The sequence below is a fragment of the Harmonia axyridis genome, chromosome 1 (assembly GCF_914767665.1).
Source record: "Harmonia axyridis chromosome 1, icHarAxyr1.1, whole genome shotgun sequence".
Lineage (NCBI taxonomy): Eukaryota > Metazoa > Arthropoda > Insecta > Coleoptera > Coccinellidae > Harmonia > Harmonia axyridis.
The window spans coordinates 62,731,601-62,749,471 of NC_059501.1; the positions used below are offsets into that span (position 1 = coordinate 62,731,601).

A 17,871-nucleotide genomic window follows, 5' to 3' on the forward strand; every position below is an offset into this window, starting at 1 on the left:
GAAATAATCCTGAAACACGTCGATTTTTTATTTTAATTTACTGTATTTTGAAATAATGATCTAATATACTTTTGAGTAATGAAGTCACCGTCATTTTTTTTAAATAGAACACCTCCATTCTGTCTCAATTTTCGGATTGGGGGTAATTACCCCCCAATGAATATCGAAACCCTGAAAAAAAGTTACCCAAAAATAAAATATTTCATGCAATAATTTCAAATTGGTAATTTCCCAAATATTGCAAATTATTGGTTTTGAATTGTTACTACCCCCTCCATGAAAAAGAGCTATATCCGCCCTTGCGCGTTACTTAATAATCACACACAAAACTATTGTATTTTTGTCCACCCTGTACCAATTGGAATCAACAGGTGATACATTTTTGGAATCAGCTCAGCTAGAGTAATCGGAGAATTGAGACAAAATGGGGGTGTTTCATTTAAAAAAATTACGGTGACGTCATTACTCGAAAGTAATTCACCCTGTATATTAGATTATTATTTTAAAATACTGTAAATTAAAATAAAAAATCGACGTGTTTCAGGATTATTTCTTAAAATGGTCTGTTTAGCTAAAAATGAATTTGTTCCATACTTTACGGACACAGTGTATATTTTGTTCGTTAATTTTTTGTTTCTTGTTATTTTTACGCATCTGCGATCGTTATCGAGAAAAAAGTAATAACATTTGTTGTATTTCGTTACATATGATTGATATTTTTAACTAAAGATAGGAACCTATTATCACCAGCTTCCTTAAACGTGGATTAAAATAAGAAATCTGAATTGGTTCAAATTTGATCTTAATATCTCGAAAAGTGAAAGAGCTATAAATACTAAAACTAAAATAAAAAAATTTGAAACTTTAACGCTCTGTTGTTCATTACTTTCATTTTCAATAATTTCAAAACTGAAAATACTAATTAAACAAGGTGTTCCTAAATAAGAGGTAGGTACAAATGAAAATGAGTGATTCTCCGGATAATTTCAAGAAGAAAAAGTCCTATAAACAAACGCAAACGCTTTGTTTTCAAAATACGAGGGTGTTATGATTTTTTTTTTCAAGTTTTTTTTTCTCATAGCATCTCCAAAACACAAGATATTGAACTGAAATGTGGCATAGTTATTCTAATCAAGGGTGTTCATCAGGTGATTGCCAATTTCGATGGTAAATATACAGGGGTGATAATTTTTTTGGGAGTGTCACCGCATTCATTTTTTTCCAGAACTGTTTTGGTGGATCACTGGTAGTTTGAAAAAATGTGAAAAGAATAAGTTTTTCAATACTAAATTTTTTTGTTTCTTGTAGTTTTGTCGTATCTGCTAGCGATTTCGAAAAAAAATTTCAAACATTTCTCTCGAAATAAAAATAGAATTATATTAAATTCTCACGATATACGCGGAAATGTTTATTACGCACTTCTTCAGCCTCCTCCGACAATTGACCTATTGCTAGCAAAGCTTTTTCAATGATAGTTTCTCCATTATTAATATCGTGGTTTAATTGTTTTTAAATTATCATCACTAGTGTCATAGTTCGATAGTAAGTGATTTTCCAGATAATCGAGTTTTGCTTCAAAATTTGGTAAATTTTGGTCTTTCATTATTCCATAAAGGTAACTCCGGGTAACAGTTTTCACACTTGATGTTCCGGCAGTTTTTAAAATAACGAAAAACAATGATTAGCGAAATAATAAAAAAATTGAAATTTTTGTTGAAAAAAACTATGTCGTTAAAAATCGCCCTATTTTTATCATCTGCAAATTTCTGCAGGAACTTTTTGTGACATTTATACTGAGGAAAGGATGGTACTTCATGATAAAAAAAGAATAATCACGGGGTTTAACGGAGGACTGCAACAAATTAACTTTTGAAGCTTAAAGTTACTTCAAAATTTGTTTAAGAAAACACTCTTTGTTATATACTACGTAAATATACTAATTTTGCATTGGGGCTAAGTAAATTATATTAGAAATGAAGAATATTACCAGGGTTATCGAAATCCATCACTTTCACTCCAAAAACTGATACCGGTAAAGAAATATTTATGTTCAAATTTGTTGTTGTTTCAAACTCTGTGATCTCGAAGAAGAGCGCACTGGTTGATTGGTCAAGTTCCAACTATATCTGTGCACGCTCAGGATGTAGTTGGGGTGGTTATAATGAGTGATTTAGGATTACCTGGAATGTTTTCTAATCGACGATAATTTGTTTTAAATGATTATCGTTAGTTTTTAAAATCCAATTTTGGCCGCGTAGATGGTTAAAATTGACCTATGTGCGTTGTCTACAAAAACATTTTTTCGATTACCCTACCCCTCAAGAAAAAAAAGATCTACGCCCTTGTACTTTGATAAAGCGCGCGACTGTAAGTCCTGTAGGTACCTACCATCGCCCATCGGTACATGTCTAAAACCATTGGCAATGGAATTTTTGAAGTTATCCTATTAGAATGAGTCAGAAAAGGTAAGGTTAGGTATAGCAGTTGAGTTTGTCGGGCTTAATTTCCGATTTTGTAAATTCCTCAAATAACGGTTTTAAATGACCCTTCGTTTATGAATAACCAAGGACCAACGTTATTGGTCAAAATTCAAGAAGTGGGAAAAAATGTTCATGTCGCACAGAATCAGAAATCTTGTCAAGTCGAGGTAGCAGGATACTTCGTAAAGGTAACCACTACTAGTACGAAGTGAAGACCAAATAAGTTCTCTGCTCAAATAAATTTCAGTTTAGGTCGACTAGTGACAGTATTATCTTTTCAAAGACGAGTGTGGAGTGTCCAGAATAAAAAGATAGATTTATTCCTTACTTCAGGATAATGGTGTCTCTCTTGGAAGAGGGTAAATAATTTTCACTATAGGTTTAAAATTGCAAAATTCATAAAAGAGCCTTTGATTTAATAGTATGTTGTTAGGGCTATTATATTACCAAGCAGCCTAATGCTGCAATAGTGTTTTCCTACAACTGCTGGAAAGTAGCGTATTCTTCATAGCATACTCAACTTCAAAACTATGTATTGCTCACACTGTGAGAAATATTATTCCACACGGCACTTTGCCCACACCTCGCTTGGCTTTTGAGTCGTTTCTATGGAAACGCAATAAATTAGCACATACTGTCATTTCTGATTTGAATCAATCATTTGAATTATTGAAATTTGTGCAGTTGTAGGAAAAGTATAGAGTGCAACATGTGGAGAATAATATATTGTGCAACAAGTGGGGAAAGTCCAACTTTTCTCGCGAGTGTGGAAGCAAACACACGAGCGAGAAAAGGACCTTCACCACGTCCACATGTAGCACACTATACTTTTCCTACAACTGCACAAATTTCAGTAATTCAAGTAATGGACTTAATTCAAATCAGCATGGCCTTCGTTGACAGTATTTTCTAATTTATTGCGTTTCCATAGAAACGACTCAAAAGCCCAATGTCATTGGTCTACAAAGCGAGGTGTGGACAAAGTGCCGTGAGTAAGATGTCTAAAAACATGGTGAATGCACTCGTCAAATTTTGAATGCAATGACATTCGACCAAATTGAAAATATTAGTGTTAGTTCGTGGCGGCGCCGCAATGTCATACTTGTCATTTCCGTTGATTTTGATTGGATACATTAATTAAAACCCGATACTGACCAATCAAAAGAGATGTGTAATCGAGTATGATCGTGCAAAGTCGTGAAACAAAACACGAAACGTTTACTGGAATGAATTCAAATATTTGTAATAGAGAGAGTTTATTGGTATTTCAATTACAAGAATTGCTTCCATAGATCATAACTATAATGAAAGATATACATATAGGTACATAATGGCACAAACCTCGTAAATAATAAATAACAAGAATCTTAATTTGTTGATAGCGCTACCTACAGTTGACATAACGAAGCTTATCTAATATTCTCAAAATTGGCAAAACAACAGTTCATACACCTGAATTTTAGACATCTTAGCCGTGAGCATTAAATATTTTTGAAATGGAGTAAACTATGAAGATCACGCTACTTTTCATAGCAGTCATAGAAAAAGTCCTTTTCTCGCTCGTGTGTTTCACACTCGCGAGAAAAGTTGGAATTTCCCCACTTGTTGCACAATATACTAATTTCCTCACAATCATTTATGAATTTGCCATTTCGAAAATCTTTGTTACTTATCAAACAATTGGCACAGGAAAATCACAGAGGCAAATTTGCCATCCTTAACATTCGTGGCTTCAAAAATTTCAAGTCCTCAATGATATTGTTTTTTAATGGGAATCTAGTAGCTATTTGTTGACAGACCTCTATTTGAAATTCCATACACCTGAAATTGAGAAATTTTATTTAATCTATACTAAGATTTTCGTTGCCACTGAGAAGAGAATTCGCAACAGCTGCACCACAATATATATCGTCGATTTCTAAATAATTATTTACGTTTTTGCCAAATATTGTCGGTACAATTGAATAACGAAAATTTTTACATAAAATGAACCAATAATCATTTTACTTTCACACTGTAGTAGAAAACACCTAAAAAAAAAAACAAACTAATACCCAGAATCTCGAAAACAAAGCGTTTGTGGGCCCTTGTTTATAGGACCTCTTTTTCTTAAAATGATCCGAGGAATCTGTCATTATTGTTGTTTTTACCTCCAATTAAGGATCACCCTGTATACTGCGTGAGACGCAAAAATGTTTCGGAAAAAAGGGTGATGGTTTTGAAAGAAACGTCCATTTATGCCAGATCCTTTTCCATTTAATTTCCCCTTGTGGGGGTACGAGGGTCAACTTTGGAATTTCAAATAGAAACATCTGTTCTTTATTGCAGACTAGCTGACCCGCCGAACTTCGTACCGCCCTATAATCAAGAAAAATCTGTTACCTTTTTATCTGAATTAAGTTAATTACTTTATTAAGTATTGCTGTTGGTATATTAATAAATCAAAATTATTCCAAAAACAAAGTGTTAATTATTCTAATGCTTTATGATACACAATATTCTTAGTTTTATTTTCTGGCGCGTATATAAATAGTGTTGTTGGTATTCCGACACGGGAACAGGCGACAAATAACTGGCCATGTGAATAACATGAATTTTCAAGATTTCATTTTTAAACTTAAATGCCTTGCAATATTGAAAAACAACGTTCATTGGTCCAATAGCAACGATATGCAGTGTACTGTAGTAAATTTCTTTGTTATAATTAAATGCAGCTCTATAGGGGTTAAACGCAACACTTCTATTTTGTTGGTTCCGGTTCCATCGATTCCGTTCAACTTCATTCCGCGTTTCACGTTGCTCATCAGTTTGACTTGCTCTTATATTTCTTTGACTTGCAGCATTACGGGTTCTGCGACTTAAGTTTGTACGTCTAATTGTCGGCATTTTCAGAAACAATAATTCAACTGAAAATAAAAAAACTATAGTACCTATTTTTTTGTAAAAGTAAGAAAATGGTCTATCAAAACTTTAGTTTTGTTAGTTAGTTTAGTTTTGTTAGTTAGTTAGTTAGTGTTTGTTAACACTTCAGAAAAAAAACAACCATTGTGAAAAGTACACTAAGAAATGGTATTATTATTATTTGAACTGGGGTCGTTTTGCTTCGGTAAGCCTTCCGGGAACTGCGACCATGCAGATCTTTTGTTCACTACCCTACTCATTCATAGAAACCCAGGGAGGTCGTCAACGACGTTAATGAAATTGACAACATCCCTGGGGGCCTTGGCCATTACCTCTCTGGTATCCAGGACCGGCTTGCCCATGTGAATGGTTCTTAGGCCAGCCAGCTCTGGACACTTGCATATCAAGTGTTCAGCCGTTTCTACTTCCGATCCACAGAGCCTGCAAATCTCGTCTGCTGACTTACCGATACGGTACAAATGATGTTTGTACCGACAGTGCCCCGTCAACAGTCCCACCATCACCCGAAGCTCTGCTCGCGACAGCTTCAGGAGCTTTCTGGTGTAAGTAGGTGAAATTTTCACTAATTTCTTTGCCTGAGCAAGTCTAGGAGTGTTAGTCCAGTGGATTGTCCTACTGTTCAACTCCCATAGCTGGAAAAGTACACTAAGAAATGGTAAATGAATTATGTAGGTATTTTGTTATTTTAACTCCGACCGATATATTTGCTAAGAGCATGTAAACTACTACTTTGTTTTAATGTCAACTACGTGAGTATTACTGCCAGTGACACATTATTTTATTGAAAAAGTTTGCAAAGACCATGTAAACTACACTTCTTTGTTTTAATGTCAACTACGTGAATATTACTGCCATCAGTGACACATTATTTTATTAAATAAGTGAAATGTTCTAGTTTCCTGTGCAACTTTCGTATTTTTTTCTTACATAAGAATCTTCTCCTAATAATAACAAATACAACAAAGAAAGAATTAGTGAAATCGGTCCAGCCATTCAAGCGTGATGCCGTGACTAAGGGCAAAAGGGATTCATTTTTATATATATATATATATATATATATATATATATATATATATATATATATATATATATATATATAGATTCATATTTTATGGTAAAAAAACAAAAGTTTTCTACGAACAATTTTTCAGGAATCGTCACAGATGGATCTGCATTCGAATTAGAATTTTCCGTCGAACGACCTACATACCAAGTTTTCTGCTGAACTGTTTGTTTTCAGAACATGTACCTTTATTGATCTTTGCAAATGGCGAAATTATTTGTTTTTGGTTCAAAATACTTCCCATTCATTAATTAGGTATCAATTCAAAGAAGATTATTTGGAATCTAGTAGAAATCTCTGTCAAGCCGTTTTTTTTTCTGCGCAGAACGTCTTACATTATTTCAACAAATATAAAGGACAATTCACGACTAAAATTTCATGTGAATGATTAATACAAAGGATACATTGAGGTAGTTTAAACGGAAAATTCAAATTTGATTCTGAATCTGTGACGATTCGTGAAAAATTGTTTGTACATAACTTTTGTATTTTTTTGCAAAAGAATAAGAATCTGCAATAAAAAACATGGCATCTTATTTGAAATTCCAAAGTTGACCACACAAGGACGAATTAAATGGAAGAGGTTAAGGCATAAGTGAACTTCTCCTACAAGATCATCAACTTTTTATTCGAAACATTTATCCGTAAGATGTTTCATTTTCGAGATTTTTGACTGATTCAACTTAAAAAAAATTACCCGATATATATTCCAAAAACATTTATTGAGCTCAAGAAATACACAATTTCTTATAGATCTTGCCAGTATTTTTTTCCGAGAAAAGGCGGATAACTCAAGAACTAATCAGGATACCTCAGGAAAGGTACACCAAATTATCTATGAATTAAGAAAGACCTGTGAATATGCATTGAAATAGAAGATTCAATTCGAAAAAGTTGACAGTAAGTGAAATTAAAATCCAGCATTTCTGACAAAAGTTTGGGGGGGGGGGGCGATTGGCCTTGAGTAAATGTCGAATTCATTGACATATACAACAAATACAAAGCGGAACTTATCGACTTCAAACTTCGTTTTAAATACTTGTTGAGAAGAAGAGAGCAGCGAGCTATTGTTTTGTTATTCCAGGACAGGACTCCTCATTCAACGTGTTCAGGTTGAAAATATCTGAAGAATTTTTGTTTTACTTTTCAGAAAGGGAATAAATGCAGCTCAAATAGATACGTGGTATCATTCAATATTATCACACCCACAATTTTTTTATAATTTATTTTCAAATTTGGACTGAGCACGTAAAATTGAATTTATTATGAATAGCTCATGAACGACTAGAAATGAGAAGAAATTCTTCATGAAAAAACTTGTAATATGACCAACATAACTTACTTGGGACTTACTCACTATGGTTGTTTCCGACAATAATCTATAGTCGAAAAAAACTTAAATAAACCCATTAAAAATGAGGTAAGATGTAAAAGGAGAAGAAATTGATTGGGCATATTAAAATGATTCAGTCGTTTGCTAGTATGCTCTTTTCGCGAATTGCTGCATTAGATATAGCCCTCCAAATCATAACACTTTAATCGATAATCAAATCATTGTTTCTTAATATAACCCAACAATTTATTGTTCTCTTCACTATTCATCCATTATTGTTCTCATGGCCGCTCCTCGCGGACCTTGTAAATATAAAAATGTATCCTGAATTATCGAAAAATATGCGTGGACACTCGGAAGGGTTAAATATTGGATAAGATCCAAAATGATTGAAGACAGGTTGAATGGATTGGCATTATAATGCATATACACAGGACCATTTGCAGCAGTCTGAATTTTGAAAATATTATCCAAAGATACGCCAGTGAAAAAAATAGGAGACTAGAATTTGTTTTTAAGTTTTTAATATTTGATCATATGTTCTTATTCGTTAGGTGTAGTGAAAAGAAATCAATTTTTTTCGAATAGATGGCTTTAGTTATCTATATCTCACGTTGTACAAGTCCGATCGGGTTCTACTATACAGGGTGTCCCGTAAAGACCACGTCAAACCGAGGGAGAATGTAGATCAAAGGATAACCCACCTGCTATGACAAAATTCCTATAATAAAAGTCTTACCGTTTTCGAGATATTTTTTTTTTTTAAATAATGAATTTTCGCCCCTTTCAATAGTTTTGCCCTTACGGTTGGTACAATTTTACATCTTTCTGGATAATTTTTTCAGTAAAATATTGCTGAAGAATGATTTTAACGTTTACATTAAAAACATCCTCCGAAAATTTTAAAGGGTGGCTATGAGAAATATTTTTATTGGAAATTTTGGTAGTGGATTATTTTGTTCATGAAGTTTAGCCCATCGTAGTGGAAAAAAAATGTACCGAGCTACTGCTGCACATTACACCAATAAATTGTCTATTTTATAGTGATTTCGAAGAGGTATCACACAAGTCATTTGTTTTTCAAAGAAAAAAGATATGGCTGTTTTTATCCAAATGGGTACGTTTCTGACAAAATCAAGTTTGTCAATTCTGTTTAGAAATCTTCGATGTTGCATTACTTAGTGAACAATGGCAATTGTTTACGTGCGAAAATATTACTCGCATAATTATTCACCTCAACGAAATTCAATTTTGCCGGCAAATTTTGGAAAACATCATGCAGACTTTTATTATAGGAATTTTGTCATAGCAGGTGGGTTATCCTTTGATATACATTCTCCCTCGGTTTGACGTGGTCTTTACGGGACACCCTGTATGTCGTTAAAAAGATGAGATTTCGCACTACAAAAACTTCCTGACAGTTTTGTGATAAGTTGACCGAGTTAAGTTTGAGTGCACCACAAAGATGAATACTAGCAAAAAGAAAATACGCTATATTTTACAGTTTTTTTAGATAAAGGCAAAAATACAAGACAAGCGGCTGAAAGTGTAAATTTTTGAAACGCTTGGTAACAAGTGATGAAAAATGGATGATTTACGACAACGTCAAGCAAAAACGGTCGTGGTCGGAACGTGGTGAAACGTCGGAAACGGCCAGGAAGGTTTTGCTGTGTGTTTAGTGGGATTGGCAGGGAATTATCTACGAAGAGCTGCTCCTCTACGGCACAATTGCAACTATAGTTATCGAACAAAACATCGCATATTTGACCTAAATTGAATAATTCCAACTATGATAATGGATTTCTTTTTACTACACCTTATACTTTCTTGCGCCTGAATTTTTTAATGGAATGAATCTACTTATATTCATAAAATATGTGACTTTTTTTCACTTGTTTTTTCCCTACAAAAATTTTAGAAACTGAATATGATATGATTTACTAAAATCCATATATCTATAGAAAAACACTTGACCCAGTAGATACCTACAAAAATGTTTCTAACCTATAGAAGCCGTGACTTTCTATGACCCCCTCAAACATCGCCTGGATCCGCCCCTGCAACCAAGAAACTTTCAATATACATACAAATTGTTGAAAATGTTTTTATAGGTTTACCAAATTGAAAAATAGTTGTTTCTCAAACAAATGGTCTATTTTCGATAAAAATTCTGGATATCAATTCTATTAAAATACTTGCCAGATCTTACAAAATGAGGAAATTTTACTAATATGGTGGATTTATTATTCGCTCCTACTATTGTGTCATGTGACGTTTCTCAGAATTTGAAAATATTTAAGGGGTTAAAATAGACCTAAATTTATTTTTTACAATTTATAATATCATGTCATAATAAAGTTTAATAGTAAAAATCTGTAAATTTATTGTACCATCATAACTTTAAATAAATGTTTTTTATTATTATTATTATTAATATTTTTTTGGAGATTACTAATAAGTATCATTTCTCCTTGAATGCGCCCCTGTACTGCATTGAATATGTACAAGTTTGGCTTCAGTCGGTAGAAAACAGTTTTTTCAAATTAACACTGATAACCGCGACACTTAAGCGCTGTCTTCATTATTTATTATTATCGTCAAATTCTTCATATAATCTATCAATCTATTGTGAATATAACAATTAACTGAAGTTTCTATAAGATGGAGAACGAAGGTACTGAACTAAATATTGTCAAAATTTCTATTTTTCATTTCAGATTTTCCAGAACCAATTCAAGAAAAAAAACCTGATAATTTTTCATACGTCATAAATCACCCTCCGAAGTATGCATTACCTCCTTATCAGCATCCCAAATTTGCAACTCTGAGTTTGATAGAGCAAGTGCAAGTAATGTGCTCATATCATGATTTAATAGCTAACAATATAACAAGAGAAACAAAATACCGATATCGTGATTTCAAATATCCTGAACCAATTAAATGCCAACCAGACACTCTTCAAGTTTCAATTGAATCATTTAAATGCCAACCAGAACCTATTGAAGATTCAATTAAAGTCCAAGAATACCCTATTCAAGATTTTGCAGAACCAAAAGAAGTCTTCAAAAGAGCTACTCGAAAGAATTTAAGAAAGGTTCATTTAGGAATACGTTCAGATGAGGTACAGTAACTTGTAATTTCTATCATCCTGAAGTCTTGTGTTTTGAGTCAAAGTATTAAAATATAAAATTCTAATAATTACCGATCATTATTTTCTAGGTGGACAATTCTAAAAGATCCAATGAAGAAGAAAAAGTCAAAGGTATAGTAATTACTCCTTCAGTGATATTAACAGGAAATGTGAAGCCAAAGCTAATGAAAATTTTTAATTTGGCTAACATTAAAATAATTTAATATTTTTACAAGTGTTTGTGCAAGAAACAGTTATGAAGTTCGAGCGACCGCGAAGTATCATAGGATTGCGCGTAAACGATGTCAACACTGATGGCTCTGCCCAGAACGCAAGAGACATATGAATAATATAGTTTGAATGATTGACTTCGCTAGTTCGCCCAAAAATTGTGCTTGACATTTCTAAATATTAATTGACTTTTCGCATTTTTTTTCTTGATTTTTTAACGCTTTTGAAATACCCGCTTTATTCATCGCTTTGTCTTTTCGCCTACGCCTTTGTTAGTGTTTTTTCTACACCGCTTTAAACCCAGAAAGTTGGAGCTGATAACCCGCACCAAGGGCCCTGTGAAGAGCTGGGATTTGTACCAGAGACCATTTGTTCTTCAACCTGAAGCCCCATTTGGTAAGTCATCATTGTTGACCGCAATTATTATTTGCATTATTATCAAATATTTCGCTGTCGCTCCAACTATCCAACTACAAACGCACGCAGATATACAGTCCATTTTTCTCTCAAACAATACTGAGCTATCGGACGTAACAACAAGAGATATTTGGATACATAGTAACTGAAGAAAATAAGGCTTTTAGTATACAGGGTGATTCGCCTATTAGACGTTTATGGAAAACTAATCATAATTTTGAGCTGACAATTTTCATATTGGGGTTTGAGACAATGATCTTTCTCCCTAAATTATTTTCAGATCTCTACAACTTCCGGTTATACAGGAAACAGACTACTTCTAACTTATTTCAAATGTCATACCCCCTATATATTATTGCATTATTAGATAGTTTTTTTATGACAATTCCGGCAATATGCCATACCTTGGGTAAAAACTCAACGGTTCATGAGTTGATGGAATTCTCATAAAAAAAGTGTTGGCGATGAGGACTCACATTTTTTCGAATATTTCGGCAGAAAAAGCCGAAAAATTTTTTCTTTTTCGATTCTGCAAATATGTAGTATTATAAGACTATTTGCAGTTTGAGCCAAAAATGTACAGGGTGTTTATAAGAAGATCATGAACTTGGACAACTCAAATTCATCAAAACTCTAGATTTTCAAATTAGAACCTACATATTTCTTTTGTCATTTCAGTCGATTCTACTCTAAAAAGAGGGGGGTTACGTAAGTAAACCCTATATATAAAATGAATACTTTAAGAGTTATCGAGGATGAGAACTAAATTTGACATTTCAAGAATTGTAATGAATTATTCGTAATTGAAAATCATATTGGTTTATGGATTTATCAACAATCGCAACGAAAAATTATTGTTATTTAATTAAGGAAATATGAAATTTAGTTATCCAACAATTTTAGTTTCTTTCTGTGTTTTCCAGAAGTCCGAGACTACTCCACACAGTGAGGAATTGCGGTTTTTCCTCATTTAAGGTTCTTCCTCGATAACTCTTAGGCCCAGTTTCACCAAACAGCACTTGATCCCAGATTGATTAAACTCCGCTTGTTACTAAAGCAGGCTTAACAGTGTTTTCTGTTTCACCATGCATCAACCCGTCCGAAGATGATCGCGATTAACCAAATCGAGATTAAATAGTCTAACAATTTGGCAACGTTGTGAACGAAGGGTTATATAGTGTTCTGTATCGTATTAGCAGTGATGACCACCATTGGCGCTAGGTGTCAGGTGTCATTCATTCATAACTCATAACATTTCAAATCATTTGTCATCTTGTAAACAAAAAACAAAGTTAATTTTTGCCGAAAATGTCGAGTGATGTGCTTCGAAATGTCGAAAACTTGCAGAAGTTAAAAAGAAATTATCCCATTTCACAAAACCACACATTCTGGAAAAAAACTTTATAAGTAATTTTATTAACTTATCTATTTTTATTAACAAGTTGAACTGCTTCATAAATAATATTTCAATCAAACATATCAATAAATCATTCTTTGCAATAAATTTCATAAAACACAAAAACAAAGTTTACGTGTATTTTAAATGGGAAATATTGAGCCTATACATATAGTAATATATTTTGATAAAATTGACCCAAAAATTAGAAATTTCCGGAAAAATAATTACATAGACAAGAGTTCCATACTGATAAATAATTATTAATCTCAACTTGAAAGGTTATAATCCTCCAAAAATGGCCGATTAGTGCTAAATCGCGATTGGTCGATTAAATGGCGCTTTGGAGTGTGGTGAAACGCTACATTACATTAATCGTGATCTAAGGCCTCACTTAAGAGCCAAGTCAAGATTAAAGCATTTGGTGAAACTGGGCCTTAAAGTATAAAGTATTCATTTTAGATATAGGTTTGCTTAAGTAACCCCCACTATTTTTGTACGTAGAATCGACTGAAATAATGAAAAATATAGGTTATATCTTTAAGGCCCAGTTTCACCAAACAGCACTTGATCCCAGATTGATTAAACTCCGCTTGTTACTAAAGCAGGCTTAACAGTGTTTTCTGTTTCACCATACATCAACCCGTCCGAAGATGATCGCGATTAACCAAATCGCGATTAAATAGTCAAACCATTTGGCAACGTTGTGAACAAACATTTATATAGTGTTCTGTATCGTATTAGCAGTGATGACAACCATTGGCGCTAGGTGTCAGGTGTCATTCATTCATAACTAAGATGCATCTTATTCATAACTCATAACATTTCAAATCATTTGTCATCTTGTAAACAAAAAACAAAGTTAATTTTTGCCGAAAATGTCAAGTGATGTGCTTCGAAATGTCGAAAACTTGCAGAAGTTAAAAAGGAATTATCCCATTTCACAAAACCACACATTCTGGAAAAAAACGATATAAGTAATTTCATTAACTTATTTATTTTTATTAACAAGTTTAACTGCTTCTTAAATAATATTTCAATCAAACATATCAATAAATTATTCTTTGCAATAAATTTCATAAAACACAAAAACAAAGTTTACGTGTATTTTAAATGGGAAATATTGAGCCTATACATATAGTCATATTTTGATAAAATTGACCCCAAGATTAGAAATTTCCGGAAAAATAATTACATAGACAAGAGTTCCATACTGATAAATAATTATTAATCTCAACTTGAGAGGTTATAATCCTCCAAAAATGGCCGATTAGTGCTAAACCGCGATTGGTCGATTAAATGGCGCTTTGGAGTGTGGTGAAACGCTACATTACATTAATCGTGATCTAAGGCCTCACTTAAGAGCCAAGTCAAGATTAAAGCATTTGGTGAAACTGGGCCTAAAATCTTGAGTTTTGATGAATTTGAGTTGTCCAAGTTTATGATCTTCTTATAAACATCCTGTACATTTTTGGTCCAAACCGCAAAAACAGTTTTATAATACTACGTATTTGAAGAATCGAAAAAGAAAAAAAATATCTCGAAAAAAGCTTTTCCTGCCGAAAAATTAAAAATAAAAATTGAGTCCTCATCCCCATTATTTTTTCATAAGAAACCCATTAACTCATGAACCGTTGAGTTTTCACCCAAGGTATGGCATATTGCCGAAATTGTCGTCAAAAAAGCCATCTAATGGCAATAATATACTGGGTGTACCATTTGAAATAAGGCAGTAGTAGTCTGTTTCCGGTATAACTGGAAGTTGTAGAGATCTGAAAATAGTTTAGGGGGAAATATCATTGTCTCAAACCCCTATATGCAAATTTTCAGCTCAAAATTATGATTAGTTTTCCATAAACGTCTAATAGGCCATCCCAGTGAATCACCCTGTATAGTAAAGATTCTGATTAAAAAAGAAAAACATTATTTATACTCTTATTAATTTAAGTAAAATAAACTTTTCCCTAAGCCTTATTAAATCTATCAACCTTCAAAATTCGATTGAGTTGAGATTTTGAATTTGAAATAATAATTTTAAGTTGTGTGCTAATTTTTGTGATGATCACAGTAGAGAAACCATGTTTCTATACTGATGTGATGATCGTGATCATCAGAATCATAGAAAATTCACAAAGAATTTAAGAAAATTGTTTTGGTATTCCAGGAATGGACTCTTTCTGTTTTATAATGAATAAAATGGATGATACTTGGTAATGAATGAAGTAAAGAAAAAAAAAGAAGTACAATTTCCAAGGGGGTAATAATATCATACGATAATAATTATCTATCTGGTTAATGTATCAGCATTTCTGTTTTACTTTTCAGAAAGAGACTAAATTAATAATGCAGCTCCAATAGGCATTTGATATCAAATCAGGCAAATTCATCGCACCATCTTTCTATGAATTTTCAAATTTGGACAGCGCCCAAAAAGATAAATTTAATCAATTCAACTTGAATAAAAATAAATAACCCACAGTTGTTTCGGTAATTTCAGCTTTACTGCAGTCAAAATTTTGATTAGTTAACAAACTAATTAACCTTAGTGATGATAAAGTCAAAAACTTTTGTAATGTTTATTAAATCTGAGAGTGTAGAGAACTCTGAAATCATGAAGTCAACTGCAATTTTTACTTAAAAATTCAAAATTTGAGTCATAAATTGATGAAGAAAAAATTTAAACAATCTTGAAACTTTAACGCTGGGTTGCGTGGTACCGAAGCGTTTGCGGACTCATGTTAATGGAAAAAGTCTTATTTTGGCCTGAAAAAACGCACCTGAAATATTGTTACTGAGTTTTGAATCACCCTGTACAGTTTGAGGCTATATTACACAAAACCCATATACACTTATGTGGCCTCTAAATGCACATGAACGACCAAGCGCTGAAAAGCTACTCACTTTCCCCATTTTTTTATAATAATAAAGACCCAATCAATGTAAATTTTAAATCGAAGATTATGCTCGATTTTACTTGATTAAAACCAATCCAATTTTATTTTTTCAGAAAAAGAAGTAGAAAACAACGAGAAATCAAGTACAGAAACTGTATCCACCAACGGAAGCCATCATGAGAAAGCTACTGATGGTTATGAAAAACCATCACCACAATAAAATATGATGCAATGTAAAAGTGTATGTTTAATAGATGTTCCAAGGAGGGATGTGGTCAACGATGTGAGTAACTAATGATGGGTATGAATATTGTGTCTTGAATGAAATCGCAAACATTTTTTTATCCCCAATTTTCATTTTTATTTATTCTTATATTGGATATTATTATTATTCACTGAATCGGAGTCGTTGCGGCTCTGTTAGCCTTCCGGGAACTGCGACCAATTTGATCTTTTGTTCTTAACCCTACCTATTCATACGGACCCAGGGAGGCCGTCGATACAGTTAATGAAACCGACGACATCTTTGGGAGCCTTGGCTATTACTTCGTGAGTATACAGAACTGACATTCCCATTATCTCATGTGAGTGGTTCTTAGGCCAATCAGCCCCGGACACTATGTGTTCGGCTGTTTCTACTTTCTCTCCACAGACCCTGCAGATCTCATCTGCTGACTTACCCATGGAGTACAAAAGATATTTGCACCGACAGTGTCATGTCAGTAGTCCCACCATTACCCGAAGCTCAGCTAGTGGTAGCTTCTGAAGCTTCCTGGTATAGGTCGGTGAAAGCACCACAAATTTCTTTGCCTGAGCAAGACCCGGAGTGTTTCTCCAGAGGGTTTTTCTATTGTCCCATTCCCATTGCTGGACCACTGTCATTGGTCTTTTCCAAGCCCACAGAAGGGCTCAGGACCAACAGGTGTTAACCTTGATGCCCTTTTTGCAAACTCGGCTTTTTCGTTCCCTTCAATACCACAATGCACCGGTACCCATAGTAGAGTTACTTTATTCCCTCTGGCCAATTGTATATGGTATTACGGCACTCCCATGTCAGTAGAGACCCCTGGCTTTATGATTCCAGGGATCTCAGCGTAGCCTTGCGATCCGTATTGATGTAAATAAGCGCCCCTTTGAGGTTTCTTTTGAGACACTGTTGGGCGCATGTATAGACAGCTAGTGTCTCGGTTTGCAAGATAGAGGGCTCACTTACCAGGGATCTAGAGATCCTCGTTCTAGGCCCATACACCCCAATACATGTGCCTCTTTCTGATTTTGATACATCGGTCTTCCAAATGAAGGATTTTTGTCCAAGCGATTTACGAAGTTCATTGCACTGAGACGGTCATCAATGACCCTTTCAAAAGGTATTTCAAAATAGAACATAGTTGGCGTCACATCCGAAGGTTTTGCCAAGAGGTTTGAATATAATTGATTCAATATCTCCATATGTCCAATCAGTTTCTCCGACGGAGATTTCCATTACGGGATATTCTTATTGCTTGCAGTAAGCCACATTTCCTCACATGTAAGTGTAAAGGAGGCAAATCAAGTAAAGTGTGTTTTTTTTAAAGTTATAGAACTTTAAATTGCAATAAAACAACGATGGATTATTCGATTGATATGAATTTTATTTATCCGCAAGATAATCTTGTGGCATTACATTTTAAATATGATTTCTGGCATATGAACGACACGGCTGGCTCGGATGTAGTCCAATCTGGACGTCCAATTTTCGATTAACTTTTTCAACATTTGTGGACGTATATCGGCAATAACACGGCGAATGTTGTCTTCCAAATGGTCAAGGGTTTGTGGCTTATCCGCATAGACCAATGACTTTACATAGCCCCACAGAAAGTAGTCTAGCGGTGTTAAATCACAAGATCTTGGAGGCCAATCCACAGGTCCAAAACGTGAAATTAGGTGGTCACCAAACGTGTCTCTCAATAAATCGATTGTGGTACGAGCTGTGTGACATGTTGCGCCGTCTTGTTGGAACCAC

General features: G+C 33.8%; 1 protein-coding gene across 3 annotated transcripts; it reads left to right on the forward strand.

Moving 5' to 3' along the window:
• Positions 1 to 2,802: 2,802 nt before the first annotated feature.
• On the forward strand, positions 2,803 to 16,149 carry LOC123685467. Of its 3 annotated transcripts, none has more exons than XM_045625175.1 (4): positions 2,803 to 2,839; positions 10,516 to 10,919; positions 11,018 to 11,060; positions 15,980 to 16,149. In XM_045625175.1, the coding sequence occupies exons 1-4, from the start codon at positions 2,818 to 2,820 to the stop codon at positions 16,084 to 16,086; spliced, it is 576 nt and encodes a 191-aa protein (XP_045481131.1). In that variant the 5' UTR covers positions 2,803 to 2,817; the 3' UTR covers positions 16,087 to 16,149. The 3 variants fall into 3 exon arrangements, with proteins under 3 accessions (XP_045481131.1, XP_045481143.1, XP_045481135.1); XM_045625187.1 differs by lacking the exon at positions 2,803 to 2,839 and adding an exon at positions 10,311 to 10,472 and having other exon boundaries at positions 10,525 to 10,919; XM_045625179.1 differs by lacking the exon at positions 2,803 to 2,839 and adding an exon at positions 10,324 to 10,472.
• The last annotated feature ends 1,722 nt before the right edge of the window (positions 16,150 to 17,871 follow it).